At 40.6% G+C, this 21,649-nt stretch overlaps 1 protein-coding gene across 8 annotated transcripts in view; it reads right to left on the bottom strand.

The window, feature by feature from the left end:
- The window catches only part of LTBP3 (latent transforming growth factor beta binding protein 3), a 1,979,464-nt gene that overhangs the window by 949,487 nt on the left and 1,008,328 nt on the right, over positions 1-21,649 (bottom strand). For all 8 annotated transcript variants that reach the window (XM_073605046.1, XM_073605047.1, XM_073605043.1 and 5 more), the window contains exons 13-14: positions 15,390-15,521; positions 14,611-14,739 (exon numbers count right to left, since the gene is read on the bottom strand). In XM_073605046.1, the coding sequence (XP_073461147.1) occupies positions 14,611-14,739; positions 15,390-15,521 (261 nt within the window). The remainder of the gene's footprint in view (positions 1-14,610; positions 14,740-15,389; positions 15,522-21,649) is intronic.

The raw sequence follows: 21,649 nt of genomic DNA, 5'->3' as shown, positions 1-21,649 counted from the left end.
CCAGCGTACCGAAGCATACTGAAGTATAGACACCAGCTGTATGGTACGGGTGGAGGGAACCCTCGGGGACATCCCTATTGCCCCTGAGTGTCCAGGAGAAAAAAACAACTGCGTGGAGAAGTTGAGGAGGTATTGTCTTGCAATCCTGGGTTGCTTGTGCTTTTGTGCATTTGTGCATTTGTGCAGTGAACTGTTACCTGCGAGCTGAAAAACCCTGTGTCTTGGATTGGAGGAGTCCCTGTGAAAAACCTTGAAGGGCGCGTGAGTAAAAGGGGAACAGGGCATGTGATAATAGAGACTGAATACCCAGGAAAAGGTATCCCTAGGAGGTGAACCAGACTGAATCTGATCTAATTTGAGGTGAATCAATCATACCTAGGGAGCCGCAGAATGGAATAGTTCCGGCCAGTTTATCCCCTCCCCCCTTTTTTTTTTTCTTTTCCTCTTTTGACTGATTTTGAATGTGTACTGGGTACCAGGTAAATTTACTTTGGATCCTGGGAGCTTTTTGAACTTTCCTAATTTCCCCTAAAGCTGGGTTGGTAGTTGGAGTATTGTCATATCAGCAAGGAGGAGAGTGGATGAGCACGCCAGCCAGGAGAAAGTTGGGACACAATCATTACGATCTGCAAAAGATAAGGATAAGGAAAACGGTATTCAGTCCACAGTAACAACCGTGACAACCGCGACAGCAGCAGCTAAGCTTGAGAGCTATGCTCATACCCCAGACCATACACCTAAAACTAAACTAAAACTAAACTAAAGGGGGGCAGCAGTCTCAAGCCAAAATGTTGGTGGATAGGAAGAGCCAAGGACACTTAAATGTACCCGTAACTGCTTTAGGAACAAAAAATACAACTAACAAGAGTACAGGAGTCGCTGGAAAAGAGCCTGAAATTATTTTTGTACAGCCCCCCCCCAGCAGAGGGAGAGCTGACTTTAAAGGATGTATTGCTGGCAGTTAACACATGTAAACACTTGCTGGGGGAATTATGTGATCAAATGAGAGGCATTAAAGAGGAATTGTCTTTGGTGCGACATGAGCTGCAAAAAACGGTTGAAAGAATAACAGCAGCGGAGGGGAGAACAAGTCAGATAGAGGATGATTTACACCCAATGAAGCAGGAGGTTAAGGTTTTGAAAGATCAAATGAGCAAGGTGGCAGAAAAAATGGAAGAAATGGAAAATAGACTAGCGGGGACAATGTGAGGCTGGTGGGACTACCCGAAAAGAGCGAGGGGCTGAACCTGATTGTATTTTTAGAAAATTGGTTTATTGAGTTATTTGGAAGAGAGACTTTCTCACAACAGTTTTCAATAGAAAGAGCGCATAGTTTTCAATAGAAAGAGCGCATCCCTTTTAGGCCCCCACCCCCAGGAGGATACCCTAGATCAATGTTACTGAAATTTTTAAATTATAAAGATAAAGTAACACTCCTGCATAAGGCCAGAGAGATGGGGAATATCTTTTATAACGGAGTCAAGATCTCGATGTACCCCGACTTCTCACCTGACCTGCAGAAGCCCAGGGCTGAGGTTATGGAAACCAAATGCAGACTTCAAAAATGTAATGTTACATACGCTCAGCTTTACCCAGCTCAGCTACAAGTGGTAGCGCTGGGAGGGGCTCAGTTCTTTGACTCCCAAGCGAGTGTGATTGCATGGTTGGAGGACAAAAAGGATCAGCTGTTAATAAAATGAGAGGACATTTGGATTGAAAATTGGACACACCGGGGTTCACCAGAAAGAATAATATGTATATTGATTGGAGGGTGGTGGGAGACACACAGTATAAGAGAAGATTAATGAATCTGTGGGGAAAGTAAAAAAATAAAATTTGTTTGATGATCACAAGGGGGGAGGGTAGGGAGGGGGGAGGTGGTGAAGAGGGATACAAGAAAGGGTGAGGAGAGCGTGGGGAGGTATGTACCGATCACAAAAAAAGCCCTTAGGGTTAACCTAGAGAGGTACATGGAGGGAGGGGGCCTCCCTCCATGAGGGCGGCTTTGGTCCCTCGTTTATTAGCTTGAAAAAAATATTATATAGTGGTCCTAATGCTAACTTTAGAGTTAACAATGATTACTCAGGTAAGATCCAACTAGAGAGGGGGACAAGACAGGGGTGTCCATTGTCACCCCTGCTCTTTGCGCTTGCAATGGAGCCATTGGCTATCGCAATAAGATCAAATATAAACATGGAAGGGTTTCTGAGAGCAACTGGCAAGGAGAGAATTGCATTATATGCAGATGACGTCCTCCTCTTCCTGGGGGATACAGAGCAATCCCTTAGGCAGGCGATGAGTACCTTTACAGAATTTGGAAGACTCTCGGGATTGGTAATAAACTGGGAGAAATCGGCACTCCTTCCAGTGGATCCTATTGGGAATCAAACACTATCAGAAATTCCCCAGATGGAAGTAGTCGAGATAATGAAATACCTAGATATATACGTAACAAGAGACCAAAATAAATATATAAATAACAATATAGAACCCCTTTTAGGTAAATATAAAAGTAAAATTGAAATCTGGCGGCATCTCCCATTATCGGTTGCAGGGAGATGCAACTTGATTAAAATGTTGTGGATGCCACAATTGCTATACTTTTTGCATAACTCACCGATATGGATACACAAGAAATGGTTTAAAAAAATGGATACATTGTTTAGAGAACTTATATGGAAAGGAGGCCAGTCCAGGATAGGTTTACAAACCCTACAGTTATCAACGAGGGAGGGGGGTTTGGCGGTGCCGCACCCACGGAGTTATTTCCTAGCAGCCCAATTGCAGCACTTAGGAGTGAGTAAAGATTTAGGAGGAGGTATAAATGGGGGATTTATGATGTCAGGGGCACCCCATAAGACAGTAGTGGAGGTATTGGAGGCTTATTCTTTCTTTAATAGAACCCCCACGGTAAGGCTAGCTTTAAAGGTATGGAAAGCAGTAAAGTCACTAAGGAGACAAGGTGATGTGACAGAATATACCCCCCCTTTGGAACAAAAGGAACCTGCGGGAGCTGGAGATGATAGGGAAGATCAAAGAATGGGAAACAAAGGGGATAGATAGGTTGGTCCAGCTGTACGAGGGAAGTACGTTAAAAACATTTACAGCACTGAGAGAGGAATATGACATACCCAAACATTCATTTTATAAATATTTACAAATTAGACACGCTTTAAATATTCAGTTTGAGAAGCAAGGCCCGGTTTGGAGTAATTCCTATATCTACCAAAGAATTGGCAGCCTGGGTAGAACTGGGGGATTTATTTCAGAAATTTACCCACATATATGCGGAGGAAGCATTGAGGGTCCGGAACGGCTTAAAAGTAGGGGAAAATGGGAGGAGGATCTAGGGACAATATCGAATGAGCAGTGGAAGAGGATATTAGAGAGCGGACACTTGGTATTGGTTTCACCCGCACAGAAGGTCTCATATTTGATGTTGATTCATAGGACATACTATACACCTAAGAGACTGTACGAGTTTGGGTGGAGAGTAGATGCTAAGTGCCCTAGATGTCGGGATACGGGGGATTTGTTACATATTATATGGAAGTGCCCGAAACTGTTCCGATACTGGTCAGAGATCCTCGACACCATAAATATGACATACGACATAAGGCTGGAAATGGACCTAGACTATGTATTTTAGGTCTGGGGGAGGGAATAGGTGGAGCGGCTAGCATAACTAAAGTAGTGATGAGGTGTCTTTTCCAAGCAAGAAAATTATTAGCCCAGACATGGCAAGCAGAGAAACCCCCCTCTGTAAGAGACTGGGCCAGGATAGTTACAGAAACAGTATGGAGGTAAAAAGTAGTTTACACAAAGAGGGGAAATTTTAAGGAATTTGAAAAAATGTGGAAACCCTGGTTGGTGAGGATGGGATACCCGATAAAGAGCATGGGAATGGGGGGAAAGGAGAAGGAAAGAAAGAGAGAGAGGGGAGTAATAAGGAAGGCCCCATAGAAATAAATTAAACAAGGAAGAGAGTGTGATTTAAAACATATACTAGGATAAAGAATGGGGAGGGGGGGGACAAAGAAGAAAAAAGTCAGGGCGATAAAGGAGATAATAGAAAATTGTGAGAAAATGTCTTTCTTTTATTGGTTATCTGACATATATTTATAAGTATGTATTTTTTTTACAAATATGAAGAAAATAAATAAAGATTATATAAAAAGACCTACTGATTACCAACAATACGGCCTTGATCACAGATGTGGAAATACAGGGCAATTTAGGAAACAGCGATCACAGGTCAATTCGTTTCAGTATAAATCACACAAATAGGAAACATAAAGAGAATACAAAGACACTGAATTTCAAAAGAGCCAACTTCCATAAACTACGCTCCTTGCTAGAAGATAATAAATGGGATAAAATCCTAGGAAGAAAGAATACAGAGAAAAAATGGGTGTGATTTAAGAGCATATTAAATAGAGGTATTAGCCAGTGCATCCCAATGGAAAATAAAGCAAAGCAAAGGAGAAGGCCTTAAAAAAAAATATGGCTGAGAGGTCACCATTAGCATTCCAAGTTTACAAAGTATGTAATAAGAAATGTAAGGGTGCAATCAGGGTGGCTAAGATAGAACATGAAAAGCAAATTGCAGAAGAGAGTAAAAAGAATACCAAGAAATTCTTTAAGTATAAAAATAGTAAAAGAGGGAGGTCAGATCATATTGGCCCCATAAAGAATAATGAAGGGAATCTGGTTACAAAGGATGGAGAGATGGCGAGGGTATTGAATTTATTCTTCTCCTCAGTCTTCACGAGTGAATCGGGGGGCTTCACTAACCAAAACTGCAGTGTTTATCCTTATGACACAACACAGGAAGCACCTCCATGGTTAACAGAGCACAGAATTAAAATTAGACTTGAGAAACTTAACATTAATAAATCCCCGGGACCAGATGGCTTGCATCCGAGGGTACTTAGGGAACTCAGTCAAGTGATTGCCAGACCATTGTTCCTAATTTTTACAGACAGTCTACTGAATGGAATGGTACCAGCTGATTGGAAAAAAGCCAATGAAGCACCAATATTTAAAAAGGGCCCAAAATACATCCCTGGGAATTACAGACCAGTTAGCCTAACATCAATAGTATGTAAACTCTTGGAGGGGATGATAAGGGACTATATACAAGATTTTAGTAATGAGAATGGTATCATTAGCAGTAATCAGCATGGATTCATGAAGAATTGTTCTTGCCAAATCAGTCTATTAACCTTCTATGAGGAGGTGAGTTGCCATCTAGATAAAGGAAGGCCCGTAGACGTGGTGTATCTGGATTTTGCAAAAGCATTTGACACGGTTCCCCATAAACGTTTACTGTACAAAATAAGGTCCATTGGCATGGACCATAGGGTGAGTACATGGATTGAAAACTGGCTACAAGGGCGAGTTCAGAGGGTGGTGATAAATGGGGAGTGCTGGGACCAATCCTATTTAATTTGTTCATAAACGACCTGGAGGATGGGATAAACAGTTCAGTCTCTGTATTTGCAGACGACACTAAGCTAAGCAGGGCAATAACTTCTCTGCAGAATGTGGAAACCTTGCAAAAAGATCTGAACAAATTAATGGGGTGGGCAACTACATGGCAGGTGAGGTTCAATGTAGAAAAATGTAAAATAATACATTTGGGTGGCAAAAATATGAATGCAATCTATACACAGGGGGGAGAACCTCTGGGGGAATCTAGGATGGAAAAGGACCTGAGGGTATTAGTAGATGATAGGCTCAGCAATGGCATGCAATGCCAAGCTGCTGCTACCAAGGCAAACAGAATATTGACGTGCATTAAAAAGGGGATCGACTCCAGAGATAAAACATACTGGTGACCCTGCAAAAATAAGGGATAGATTTATAGCATTTTTATTATTTTTTTTTTTACTAGTAATGGCAGCAATCTGCGATTTTTATCATGACTGCGACATTATGGCGGACACATCGGACAATTTTGACACATTTTTGGGACCATTGGCATTAATACAGTGATCAATGCTATAAAAATTCCTTTTATTACTGTAACAATGTCACTGGCAGTGAAGGGGTTAACACTAGGGGGTGATCTAGGGGTTATCTGTGTTCTCTGGGAGGTGATTCTAACTGAAGGGGGAGAGGACTGACTAGACGAAGTGAAAGATCGTGGTTCCTAGCTAATAGGAACACACAATCTGTCACTCCTGTCAGAACAGAACAGGTAGGTGTGTGTTTACACACACTCGTCCCTGTTCTGTGTCTCCTGCTCATGATTGCTCGTGGCTGGTGGTCATTGCGACCATTGGCCACTAGCATCGGCACCCCCGCTGTGCAGCAGGCGCACGCGCCTGCTATCCCGACCCAGCTAGCCGACGTAGAGCTACGACGGCTTGCGCAGGGGAGCCAACCTGCCGCAGTATAACTGCGGCTGTTGGTCAGGAAGTGGTTAAATGATGGGAGGTGTGTACTGACTCTTATTTAACATGAGTTTGAATGTGATTGCTTAATTCTGAACACAGCTACATCCCCAGTTATAAGAGGGTGTGCACACTTATGCAACCACATTATTTTAGTTTTTTATTTTTACTCCTCCCGCCTAAAAGATTTTGGTTTGTTTTTCAATTGAGTTGTACAGTTTATAGGTCACATTAAAGGTGGAAAAAGTTCTGAAATTATTTATCTTAGTCTCATTCTTTTAAATCACAGAAACCTGACATTTTAACAGAGGTGTGTAGACTTTTTATATCCAATGTATATTGCCGGGATCTGACAATTCATTACAGCCGCGAGCAGTTTTAAATGACATTTTTTCCTTTAGAAATGTAACTTTGCTGTGATACTGTTCTAAACACGGGAAAGATGCGCTACTTTACAGGCATACTAAGGACACCCCCCAAGCATGATATTTAAAGGAATATTTCATTTTTATTGTTTCACTTTAAGAATGATTAAAATCACTACTCCTGAAAAAACTTCAATTTTTAAACATTTTTTTTGCATTGATACATGTCCCCTGGGGCAGGACCCGGGTCCCCAAACACTTTTTATAGTAATAACATGCATATAAGCCTTTAAAATGGGCAATTTTGATTTTTCATGTTCGTGTCCCATAGACAAACGATGTTCGCACAAATTTTTTGCCTGTTCGCAAGTTCTGGTGCGAACCAAACCCAGGGGGGGTTTGGCTCATCCCTAATAATCAGCATGGATTCATTAAAAATCGTTCTTGCCAAACCAATCTATTAACTTTCTATGATGAGGTGAGCTGCCATCTAGATAAAGGAAGGCCTGTAGACGTGGTGTATCTGGATTTTGCAAAGGCATTCAGCAAGGCATACAGTTCCCCATAAATGATTACTGTAAAAACTAAGGTATGTAGTACTAAACCAGCAAAGGACCATAGGGTGAGTACATGGATTGAAAACTGGCTACAGGGGCGAGTTCAGATAGTAGTGATAAATGGGGAGTACTCCGAATGGTCTGGCGTGGAAAGCAGGTCCCCCCAGGGTTCTGTCCTGGGACCAATCCTATTTAATTTATTCATAAACGACCTGGAGGATGGAAGAAACAGCTCAATCTCGGTATTTGAGGATGATACTAAGCTAAGCAGGGCAATAATTTCTCCGCAGTATGTGGAAACCTTGCAAGAAGATCTGAACAAATTAATGGGGTGGGCAACTACATGGCAAATGAGGTTTAATATAGAAACATTTAAATGAATGCATATGGGTTGCAAAAATATGAATGCAATCTACTTAGCCAGCAGAATATTGGCATGCATTAGAAAAGTGATTAACTCCGGAGATAAAATGATAATTCTCCCACTACAAGATTCTGGTCCGGCCACACCTGGAGTATGCCTTCCAGTTCTGGCACCAGTCCTCAGGAGGGATGTGCTGGAACTGGAAAGAGTCCAGAGAAGGGCAACAAAGCTAATAAAGGGACTGGAGGACCTTAGTTATGAGGAAAGATTACGAGCATTGAACTTATTCTTTCTGGAGATGGGACGCTTGAAAGGGGACATGATTTCAATGTACAAATATCGTACTGGTGACCCCACAATAGGGATAAAACTTTTCTGCGAAAGGGAAATAAAAAAGCTATGTGACCATTCACTAAAATTAGAAGAGAAGCAGTTTAACCTTAAACTGCGTAGAGGGTTCTTTACTGTAAGAGCGGTAAGAATGTTTAATTCTCTTCTACAAGCTGTGGATTCAGCAGGGAGTATGGATAATTTAAAAAATAATTAGATAGGCATCTAAACTACCTTAACATACAGGGATATACAATGTAATACTGACATAAAAGCACACACATAGGTTTGACTTGATGAACTTGTGTCTTTTTTCAACCTCACCAATTATGTAACTATGTAACTATGACGCAATATCAAAGGAGGGCTTCCATTCCAAAATATGTGGTCCCGCAACAAAAAATAATATAACCTGCTATAGTATTGACGGACCGATGAATAATATGTATAACTACGATTTTTGGGATTTAGGGTACGCCAAAGATCAAGCAATTGATGTTCAAGCAATTGCTCTCTAAAAGCCCTCAAACGGCTGTAGGAAATATTAGATCGCTGAGAAGTGGTATCTAGCTGAGGTTCTAACACCAGATTAAAATCCCCTCCTACAAGGATAGTACCTTCCGCAAATTCTGCCAAAAGATGAAGATATCATGTTATTGCCGTTATTTGTTCATGATTTGGAATATAAAGATTAGCAATCGTATAAACCTTATTTCATAGCCAAAATTTAAGTAAAAGATACTGGCCATTAGGATTGGCCACATGCTCCAAAGGAGATATTGGTAGACGCTTATGAATAGCGATGGAGACTCCCCTAGCCTTAGAGGATGATGTAGTACTATGAAACCATTTGGAGTAGTATCTACGGGGACATGTGGGAATACAGTTTGCTCTAAAATTGGTCTCTTGAAAAAGTAAATCTAACCTAGTTTTATTAAGGGCATATAAAATCTGGCCTCTTTTGGATTGATTATTAATATAATTAAAGTTATATGAACAAAGTTTCAATGAAGATGGTGAGGAGAGGTCAGGTGCCATTTCCTGGCTGAAAAAAAAAAAAAAAAAAACACACAAGGCTCGATTCACACCTATGCATGTTGCTTTTGAGCGTTTTTGGAGGTTTTTTTTTCATGCTTGGCACGTTTTTGAGCAGCTTTTTTGTAGCGTTTTTGCGGCGTTTTTGCCGCGTTTTTGCCGCGATTTGCGTTTTGCGTTTTTTTTTTTTTTTTCATTTTTTTTTACAGTCTTAAAAAAAAATTACAAAAAAAAAAAAAAAACGGCAAAAACGCACCAAAAACGCACCAAAAACGCTGCAAAAACGGTGCACTTGCGTTTTTGATGCTTGTCCATTGAAATCCATTACATGCAAAACGCTGCTTTTTGCATGAAAAAAAGTTCCCGACCCTTTCCAAAAACGCAGAGATACAAAAAAGCATTGATGTGAACATGTTCCATAGGAACCCATGTTAAAAAATTCCCATGCATTTCTGCAAAATGCAAAATGCATCAAAAAACGCGCTAGTGTGAATGGAGCCTAAATGTATGAGAGAGATAACTCTCTCTGGACCCAGGACTACCCCGGAACCAAAATCGGAATAGACAGGCTATAACTATACAAGGGGGATAAAAAACCAAACACAATAGGGAATTGAATTAATCCAAAAACAAAAAAAGTTTCCACCAAGCCCTACCAAAGGGCTAGTGTTCCTATAGTGGGGAGGTGAATACACACATAGGAGGCCCCATCATAAGACCCCAGGGAAAAAAATCAACCTTTACCACAATTACTGATATAAATGAAAATGTAATAGTCAATCAAACAACTTGGCACCCCACACCACAAAGTTTGTAGTCTCAACCATGAGTCTCGGGAACCTCCCAGATCAGATGCATGAGGCAAAATGAAAGAAATAAAATGTATAAATATATGAGGGGAAACCAAACACCAGTGACCCCTATAATATAGTACAACATAAGTCTAATCCTAATGGAACTTTTATCAAAATTACATGTGGCTACGATACCCCTTAAAAAAAATAAATAATAAATAAAAGATTTAGTTCCCCAATAACCATAGCATATGCCATACGACCAATTCATCTCTTTTTGATAAGCCCTCCCCCAGTTGTAACACAGGCTACAGTAGTGGGATAGCAAATTGAACCAAAAATGATAGACATAACGCCAACCCCTCATCCACTGTGCATGGCACCCACCTCTGGCACATACAACAAAAAAATAAAAATATATCACTTATCACCTTCACAGGGAGACATACTCTAACTTGGTACATATACTCTTCATGAGATATATAGTCATCCCTTTTCCTTCCCTATATGTACCCATGTATATATACACATACATATATACATGTGCATTCATATATTTACAGGCGTACATACATACATACACGGGCACCAATACATACACATACCTGATCTGAATCTTAATAATTGCCACGGCTTGTGACATCCCACAAATTTCAAACAATTCATTGTTGTGCACAGGAGATCAAGGCAGCGGATTGATCCAAAACTAACAATCTAACTACCTACATAATACCCGTTCCCTATCCCCTCTGCACGACACATACTTCTGCTACAGCTTCTATTATATACATAAGGTTTCACACTTCCATGCTATCTCCTCCATGAGTAGTCTTGCCCCTGGGAACAAAATTCCTAATAGTGAAATTAAAATGAACTATTATGGCACATGACACAGATTCTCATATACGTAAAGGAACCTATCCTGAGTTAGCCCACATTAATATGGGATATGTTTCCTTTTTTTTTTTCCATATTTATATGTCATACTTATATAAGTATGGCATTTAAATATGGCAAAAAAAAGAAACACATCACATAGCAATGCTATATAATAATACAAACAAGACACATTACAAATAGACCCTTCTAGACCTAGAAACAAGACAAATTGCATTCTATATCAAAAGAAAAAACAAAAGAAAAAACACCCATATTAATGTTGCATAACATTATAAACAGGACACAAATCAAAAATAAAATGTTTATGGGCCTAGAGAACAAGTTGCATCCAAAAAAAAAAATTAAAGATAGATCAGATTCCATGGAAGGCTCTAAAGTTGGGAGCTTTGGCAGATCCAGGGCAGCTAACACCGCCGGAATATCGGGTGGACCACGAATGATAAGCCACTTGCCATCCTTCCGGATCTGTAGCTGAAATGGAAAGTTCCAATGGTAAGAAATATTACTATCTTGTAACTGTGTAAGTAAGGGCTTTTGAGCTTTCCCTTTCTCTAAGTTAAAACAACATAAATCTTGCAACAGATGGCTAGTGGCCCCCTTAAAGTCCATAGGGCCCTTTGCTCTGGCTTTCCTCATGATGTCCCCTTTTACACAAAAAAAAATGTATTCGACAAATAATACCTCTTGGTTTGGCTGGGTCAGAACTTCGGGGCCCTAGAGCCCTATGGACTCTATCAAGTTCCAAATTAACCGACTTTGTTGTCCCCAATAGAGAAATAAAACTACCTCTAACCATTTCTGAGAGATCCTCTACAACTATTACCTCTGGCAACCCTCGGATCTGGATATTATTCTGGCAATTGCGGTTATCTTGATCCTCAAGATGCGAGTACATGTATATGCGATTCCTGCATATCCATTTGTTGGTCATGGGAGCATACAACGTCAGACAAAGCTGTAATTAATTCCTTCAGTGCTGTTGTTTTAGCATGAGTTGCTTGCAGTTCTGTCTTTACAGACTGGGTATCTGTGCAATATCATTGCTCAAGACGCTGTACAAATGCCTCAATCTCACTCCATGTTGGCAAAGCTCATAAAAAGTCTCGTAAATCCCCCTCATCTGAATTATGGCTTGTAACTGGGGAGTGTGTGAGCAAAGGTGGAGGAAGAGATGGAGGGAGAGATGAGGAAGAGAGAGGTGAGGCTGCCGACCACGGCTCTTGTGGAGCAGCTGGCGAGGACACTGGGCTTTGGATTGAAGAGAGAGAGCAGAATCGCACACAGGCAGCTCCTGTGTGATGTTCTCTTGCCATTTTAGTGGAGATGCTGGAGATACGGGTCCGCCCGCTGGCAGGGAAGAAGCCAGAGATGCCTCTCTGCGAGGAAAGAGGAGTCGTGCCAGATGGATGGCTGAAAGCACCATGTCCCTTTCTGCCCATGGGAGCTGGAAAAGGAGCCGGGTGAGTGCCGGGGTGAGCTAGAGCTGGAGAGAGCCAGGATGAACCAAAATGTGAGCCAAACTAAAAGGCCGGATAAGGGATGGAGTGCTAGGAGAAACAGTGTTACAACTTGCGTCTGGCTGATCCCCCCGGGTCTCTGCTGGGGCACAGCACACTAGCACGCTGCTTCCTCCATGTGCAGTCCACGCCCCTCTACAAATGTTAAAGTTCCATAAAAGAAGTCTGGTTTAGAAATCTCCAATCTGAATTGCGGTTATCTTGATCCTCAAGATGCGAGTACATGTATATGCGATTCCTGCTTATCCATTTGTTGGTCATGGGAGCATACAACGTCAGACAAAGCTGTAATTAATTCCTTCAGTGCTGTTGTTTTAGCATGAGTTGCTTGCATGAGTGCAGTCCACGCTCCTCTACAAATGTTAAAGTTCCATAAAAGAAGTCTGGTTTAGAAATCTCCAATCTGAAAAGGACTGGAAGGAATAAATGTTTCATTGGTATACACCTTTAAGGGAAATATATTAAATGCACATTTTTTGCATGAAAAACACGCATTTTTTATTTTTCCCCACAGGAGCCTGGAAAGCATTGCACCTTTGATCAGTGAATTGCAGGTGCAACATCAGGGTCTGGCAGACGTGTCCTTCAGCTTTCTGCCTGTACCTCTGTATAGGCTGTTCAGCACGCTAATAGTCCATTGACAACTATAAGCTATCTGCCTCGGTGGCAGACGGGACTTGAAATTTATTAATTCACAGATCATTGTGAATGAATGACATGGCTGTGTGGGCAAAACCTTGCACATCCGCGTCAATTTTAAATGTGAAAGAGGCTGTAAGGGAGAGGAACCCCAGCCCCCTGTCACAGAGAGGGGGGTGCTCAGGGGAAGGTATAAAGGTATAAACATGTAACATGTTCCAAAGGTTAAAATTTAGGGTAGATCACTCATATGCCACATCCGTATAAATCATTTAGAGAAGAAAACGTTTTTTCCCCCACTCGGGCGGACTTTGGAGGCAGATTGGAACAGCAGTATAATTTAAAAATATTTTATTAAGTGTAACCATATAAACATACAAAGTATAAAATGATAAAAAGGTATGTGTCCATCAACAGCCAAAGAGTGGCCAGATAGAGGACATTACATATTCCCAAGTAGATAAATGACGTCCAACAGTATGACATCAAAGAATGCATGAGCCCCTGTGCGTATATGAATTTCGCTTGGTTGCTTCTTCAGGACACACTTTGAAGGGGTATAGGAAAGGTCTCACTGATCCGGACATGCAATAACGCCTGCACAGAGATATTCTTGAGTGGATAACACAATACTACGATGAACATAAAGGGTCCACAATCGGCATATAAAGCCAAATAACTGGGCCTCTAGGGGCAAATGGAGTCCTATGTGAGGACTTTGCCATTGAATAAGTCACAATAGGTCACACAATGGCTAAATTAGCATCAGTTCAGTGTTGCCTGTAATTTGGCAGTCAAGAGGCTAATACACAAGCATGTTTTGGCCTGCTTCACTGTTGGTCCACTGTATCTGGGGAGTTTGACAGCTCATAGCCCATAATAAAGGGTCTATTGTTAATGTAAAATGTGAAAATTGGGAAATTTAAATATTTTATCATGGCCATAGCCATAGATGAAGGAGCAGAGACAGGGAGATGATAATAAGGGTTGGGTAACTATCACTGGATGAAAACTCAGGACGAATTAGGCCATGGGTAGTGCTTCCATGTTTAGTCTGCATATAAGGTCTGTACTATGTGTATAACTATCTTTACTATATATACACTTATTAAGTGTGTGTGTGTGTGAAGGGTGGAGGTAATTTTGAAAATCTAGTTAAAAGATTCAGTTACAGGAGCTCTAGCTAGCTGTATTAGTTCACTAGTCCCTTGCTTGATATTCCAATCCAAACCATTGTTGCTGATAGTAGAAATTCTTTGATTTGCATCACAAAGGCATCTTACACACTGCAGCTCAGTACAGCATTTTTTTACTCATCTAAAATGCAGCCCATTGTTTACAACGTGCCTGTGCACATAGGTATATATTCACATTCATGAGTAAAAAAAAAAAAAAAAAAAAAGAAGAAAAATTTGAGTTTGCGGTCAGTATTTTGCGCCGGTACACGCAAATATGCATATATATGAGTACGGGTATGAATACAACATTCTGGGAGCTAGAATGCGAGAATACAATTATGCACAAATGCATGCAAATATGCCCAACATAAACATGTGAAATTATATCTAAAAATGCAGATTTTCAAACATCAGTACCGTGTGCAAGAGGCCTTACTGTACGTACCACTGCTGAGATCAACATAAGTTGGACATCTGGCATTTTTTGGATGCATTTTCCAAATTTTAGCAAACAACTCCTCATTTCTGCTTACCTTCACACAATAAAGGCCTTCTGTTCTTTATTTTGTATCCAGTCTGACATTCACATTTATAGTAGCCAGGAAAGTTGACACAGCTGCGAGACTCTCCACACATTCCCGACCGTAAGCACTCATCAACATCTGAGATAAACTATATTGTTAGAAGAGTGATAGGACTTCTGACAAAGCAACTAATATTGTATTGCTTCTATTTAAGGACATTTGTTGGCTATAAACATTACACCATGGTCGGATGTAAACCAATCTTTTATTTTTTTCAGATTAGCAAACAGGCATGCATGCTTTTTTTTGCACAGTACCACTGGCATCTCTACAGGACAATATTATAGGGCAGAGATATGCAATTAGCTGACCTCCAGCTGTTGCAGAACTACAAGTCCCATGAGGCATAGCAAGACTCTGACAGCCACAAGCATGACACCCAGAGGCAGAAGCATGATGGGACTTGTAGTTTTGCAACAGCTGGAGGTCCGCTAATTGCATATCCCTGTCATAGGAATTAGTCTCACTTACTTAATTATTGCTAAAAACATCTAGTACACTGGTTGTTTATGGAAAATAAATAACTGTTGATAACTAAAGGAGAAAAACAACACAGTGTGAAGTATAACACACTAAGGAACATACACTAGATTTACAGCCTAATTTTTTTCCCTGGAAAATCACAGGCATACTCGCCTAATAATGGTACTAAGATTAGGAATAATATTATTAGACATATATCTTGTGGCAAACAAGAGACAAGATCGAAATATATAAAGTTCTCTTACCCACACAAGATCTTGTTCCATGTGTTACATTCAGTTTGTACCCATGATGACAATGACAGTTAAATGAGCCAACAGTGTTGAGACACAATCCCTTTCCATGACCACATGGGTCACTTTTACATTCATCAATGTCTAGGGCAAAACAACAAAAACACATTGCATAGAAAGAGTATTAGAAAACATTTTTCCACATGTATTGTTATTTAATATTGGATATTTCATTTTAGTTCAAGAATAATAACTTTATTGTATATGTTGTAATTGTAAGCTTTTGGTAACATATTAAAACAATTGCATTCATTGCATGTTATTACTGTATGTGCTTGTTTATCTATATTGAGGTCCCAGCGATTTTATGTGAACATTGGTGTATTTGCCCCTCCCAACCTTTTTTGCCTGTATCACTCAGTCTAGGTTCACATCTATGCGGCTGTGCTTAATATGTTTTTCAGGCACATTTTTCAGTGCATTTTACGTTTTTAAACGCTCTCTGCTGACTCTTATATAGCAATTGGGCATGGCCATCCGATGACGTGACCTGGAGAGCCCGCCCCTTGCAAACATTGTCACAAGGGGCGGGTTCCCCCGGGTGATCTCATCGGATGGCCACGCCCCATTGCTATATAACAGTCGGCAGAGATCGGACAACAACAAAACAGATGAAGGCGTCAACAGAACAAGAGTGGCTTTTTAAAAAAAAATTGTGGGTAACCGGTGGTGAGGAAGAAGACAGCAGTGGTAAGAGACGGTGGTGGTGGGAAGAGGGGGCTCGAGGAGAAGACGGTGGGAAGAGACGACAGGAAAGAGAAGATGGCAGGAAGGAGAAGACAGCTAGAGAAGACAGAGCTATTAATAAAGGAATTGTCAAAAACCGGCTCTTGTGTTTTTATTACGTTTCACTGCCTTTTGGTGAATGGGTAGGGGTACGATGTACCCGATACCCATTCACATAGGGGGGCTTCCAAATTCTCATTAGCCCCCCGCTCACAGACCCAGACAACCACCGGCTAGGGTTGTCAGGAAGAGGCCCTTGTCCTCATCAATAAACAAAACTAATTCCGTAAACAAATTAAACGAATAAAACAAATTTAACTAAACTAATTTATGTAAATAACTAATTGAAACTAGACTAAACTATTTTTTTCATTCTGCACATGTCTGCACAGTTACCAAGTAACTATTGACCTGTTAGTTTAACTTCCATAAGTGGGAAGGGCTGGGGAGTTTAATAAAAGACCATATACAGTAGATGAGTTCTTGCTAGGAAAAAAATATTTTAAGCAACAGACAGCATAGATTCATGAAAGACAGAAGTTGTCAAACAAACCTGATTTATTTTTATGAGGAGGTAAGTAAAACTTTGGACAGAGGAGTGGCTGTGGATATGGTATACTTGGATTTTGCAAAAGCATTTGGCACAGTTCCCCATCCACGGCTAATGTGTAAGGTAAAGTCTACAGATCTAGAAAAATCAGTTTGTAAATGGATAGAAAACTGGCTAAAAGACCGTATTCAGAGAGTAGTGGATAATGATTCATACTCTGAATGCTCTAGGGTTGTTAGTTGTGCACCCCAAGGTTCAGTGTCGGGACCCTTACTTTTTAATGTATTTATAAATGATATAGAGTCTGGGATTAAAAGTACAATTTCAGTCTTTGCAGATGACACTAAGCTATGCAGTGGAATAACATCCTTACAGGATGTCTCCAATTTACAACCCGACCTTAATGCACTGTCTAATTGGGTAACTATGTGGCAAATGAGGTTTAATGTTGCTAGATGTAAAGTTATGCACTTGGGGCCTAAGAATATGTATGCATCATACATACTAGGGGGAGAACAACTGGAGGAATCAATGGTGGAGAAGGATCTGGGTGTTCTGGTAGAGCATAAGCTTAATAATGGCACGCAATGCTAAGTAGCAGTTTTCAAAGCAAGCAAAATCCTTTCTTGTATTAAGAGAGGTATAGACTCCAGACAGAGGGATATAATTTTGCCTCTGTACAAAAGTAATTAGTAAGACCTCATCTGGAATATGCAGTTCAGTTTTGGACACCAGTTCACAAAAAGGATATTGTGGAACTGGAAGAAGTATAGAGAAGGGCGACCAAACTGAAAAGAAGCATGGAGGAGCTCAGCTATGAGGAAAGATTAGAGGAACTGAGTTTACTCTCTCTTGAGAAAAGGATATTAGCCACTTCAATACCAGGCACTTAGACACCTTCCCGCACAGGCCAATTTTCAGCTTTCAGCGCTGTCGCACTTTGAATGACAATTGCGCAGTCATGCTACACTGTACTCAAACTATTTTTTTATCATTTTGTTCCCACAAATAGAGCTTTCTTTTGGTGGTATTTGATCACCTCTGCGGTTTTTATTTTTTGCGCAACAAATAGAAAAAGACCGAAAATTTTGAAAAAAAACAAGTTTTTCTTTGTTTCTGTTAAAAATTTTTGTAAATAAGTATGTTTTCTTCTTCAGTGATGGGCACTGATATGGCTGCACTGACGGGCACTGATACGGCGCCACTGATGGGCACCAATGAGGTGGCTTTGATGAGGTGGCACTGACAGGCACTGATGATGGGCACTGATAGGCGGCACTGATGGGCACTGATAGGTGGCATTGATGGGCACTGATAGGTGGCACTGGTATGCTGCACTGATGGGAACTCATAGGTGGCACTGATGGGCACTCATAGGCAGCACTGATGGGCACTCATAGGTGGCATTGATGGGTACTTATGGGTGGCACTGATGGGTACTTATGGGTGGCACTGATAGGTGGCACGTATGGGCACTGATGGGCACTGATAGGTGGGCACTGATGGGCACAGATGGGCACTTACTGGTGGCACCGCTGGACACTGATGGGTGGCACTGATGACACTGGTGGCACTGATGCCCCTAAGGGTGGCATTGCTGGGCATCACTGCAATATAATGGTGCCAATCAGTGCCCGTTTGTGGGCACTGATTGGCACAGATTGTGCACTGACTGGGCACATTGGGCACATGTGGATGGCCATGGGGTACATACCTGGCCATCCACATGTTGCCCCCTTCCCTAGTGGTCCAGTGTGGTGATCTGAGGTGGGCTGCACTGATAAACAATCAGCGCAGACCCCCCTGTCAGGAGAGCCGCCGATCGGCTCTCCTCTACTAGCGTCTGTCAGACGCGAGTGAGGAAAAGCTGATCAACGGCTCTTCCTATTGACATCGTGATCAGCCGTGATTGGACACGGCTGATCACATGGTAAAGAGCCTCCGCCGGAGGCACTTTACCAAGATCGGTGGAGCGGTGTGTCAGACTGACACACCGCTCCACCGATCGCCGCGATGCGCGCCCCCGCGGGCGCGCAGCGGCATGTTATCCTGCTGGACGTCATATGACGCCCAGTCAGGATAACTTAACCACCGCCCCATCTGCTATGGGCCGGGCGGGAAGTGGTTAAGGGAGGACATGATCAACATGTATAAATACATAAGTGATCCATATAGCGAACTTGGTGTGGAGTGATTCACTAAGATCATCACATGGGGCAAGGGGGCACTCTTTACGTTTGGAGGAAAAGAGATTTATTCTCCATATGCGGAAAAGCTTCTTTACAGTAAGAGCTGGGAACACATGGAATAGACTCCCTCAAGAGCTGGTTCTGTCCAGCAGATTGCTTTTAAAACAAGGCCTGGATTCTTTCCTAAATGTACACAATATAACTGGATACTAACATTTATAGGTAAAGTTGATCCAGAGAATATCCAATTGTCTCTTGGGGGATCTGGAAGGAATTTTTTCCCTTTACTGGAGCAAATTGGATTATGCTTTGCTGGGATTTTTTGCCTTCCTCTGGGTCAACTGTGGGTATAGGATTGTGTAAATAGGATTGTAAAGTTTTGTTTTTTTCCCCTTTTATTGGCTGAACTAGACAGACTTGTTTAATTTTTTAACCAGACTAACTATGTAACATTTTAAACAATATTTGGTCTTGGGAGTGGTTCAGATTACATTCAGCATAATCACCTATGGTGGTGTTTGCAGACACCACGCATAGATAAGTGGGTGCCAAGTAGGGATGGGCAAATCTGCTTGGGTTCAAATCGAGGGCAGGTTCAGTAAACACATCCAAAAATACCCAAACTGTGAACTTTAAACCCATCTCATGGGAAAGGAAAAATGCTCCCTTGCAATAAGGCTACTTCTGCACTGCAAGGGTTAAATTCAATTTCAATCATGTCTAAAGGGGGGGTCACAAAAAGCCATTTCATTACCTGACTCCTTGCTCCATTGGCAGCCAGTGCTCTCCTCTACTCCCCTATGTTTTGGCAGTGGACTGTTTCTTTGTGTCCTTGGGTCCAACACAGGGCTATGGACTCTGCATTGGACTTAATGACTAGGGATGAGCTTTTGGTTCAACCTGAACACAAGTTTGGACTGAATTTCATACAGTATATAGTAACATAGAAATTTAGAAGAGAGATAGCAGAAAAAGACCAAGTGATCCATCGAGTCTGTCACATTTTTTTAGTTTATAATGTATATACTATATATATATATATATATATATATATATATATATATATATATATATATATATATATATATATATATGTATGTATGTATATATATATATATATATATATATATATATATATATATATATATATATATATATATTTATATAATTTATTTCTTTTTACAGATCTCGTTTGTCCCAAGTATGTTAGAATCCACTTACTATTGACTGGCTCAATTCCTCTGCTGAAAGTCTATTCCAAGCATGAATACTCTTTCAGTAAAATAACACTTTCTGAGATTAATTTTGAACTTTCCTCCTGCTAGTTTAATGTCATGTCCCTGTGTTTTTGATCTTAACTTCGTATTGCAAATACTGCCCTTCCAAAACTTATTCACGCCTTTTATTGTATTAAAGGGTTTCAACCCCCCTTCCTTTTGTCCTCAAGACTTTACATGTTAAGTTCCTGAAGTCTCTCCTGACATGTTTTATTCCCCAGACCTTTCTGTCTCTGGACTTGTTCTATCTCATCAATATCTGTTTGTAAGTGTGATCTCCAGAACCAGTCACAGTATTCAAAATTTCAATTTTTTTTTTTTTGTAAAATTCTCATTTTACAGTCATCAGAAATCAGTAATCTTATTCCCTCTTTAGGGTCACCTGATTGCTGTAATAGCCTCTGATTGGCCACTGTCACTGTGAAGCCCGCCCCCCTGTTTTCTTTCTTTATGAATGGAGTAGAGAGATACATTGGGGGTCATTTACTATAGCGCCAGGAAGTACTGGGCACTATGGCAAATAATAGCTCCCATTTTAGCCAAATAAAATTTCAACAAAATGTGCAAATGAAAATTAGCGCTATTAGCGAGAAACACACGTTAGTAAATTTTAAGTCAGAGCTAATTAGCGCTTCCACGTATATGCAAGTGCCAATTCCTACCAAGTTATTATATAGTACTGCACTGTAACCATGATCCATGTATGTGAAAGAAACATTTTTATGTGAGATGTGCTCTACCTCGTGTGCATCTATTGATGTAAGTTGCAATTAGTATTCCTAGTTTTTTCCTTCTTTTGCTAACGAATGCAGTTATGAATGATTATTACATAGTAATGTCTGCTACTCTGTAAAGTTACATGTATTAAACATTTAGGTTACCTATTTGTTGTATGTTGTTTTTTATTTTTTTATTTAGGTGACTATAAAGTGGTAATTGTTTATATTCATTCTTTAATCATTATACACTATTATGCAGGTCTCGTACTTAGCACAATGGCTTAGTGGTCTGCTCAGATGTCTCCACAGCACTCATGGTACAAGTTCAAATACCACCCACCAGCTGTGTTTATTTTTTCAGTGCACAAGCAAATTAAAATAAACAAACAAAAAAATTTAATCTGCTCGTTAGCTAGTGTGTGGTGTTTGGAATTTCACACCATAATAGTATTGAATACTTACATATCATTGCATGCATTTGAAGAGTTAATATAATAGAATCAGACAAATTTGAAGTGCATTGGCTAATTGGCATTCACCTATTTTCAGCATATGCTGCTTTGGCTAATTGGCTAATGGTCATTTGCCTTTTTTCATCAATTCAATCTTTTAGTTGCACCCTGTGGGATTTGAACCCATAAGTTCTTCAAGGTAGAAGTGCTGACCACTAGCTTATTGGGCGTAGCACAGTCATACATAGAAAATACATTCACTAGTGTTTGATGTTTCTTCTCCCTGAGCTGTCTCTCCT

Source organism: Aquarana catesbeiana, linkage group LG11 (genome assembly GCF_042186555.1).
Source record: "Aquarana catesbeiana isolate 2022-GZ linkage group LG11, ASM4218655v1, whole genome shotgun sequence".
NCBI lineage: Eukaryota > Metazoa > Chordata > Amphibia > Anura > Ranidae > Aquarana > Aquarana catesbeiana.
Note: the sequence above shows the minus strand (reverse complement) of the source record. Positions and strands in the feature narration are given on the sequence as shown.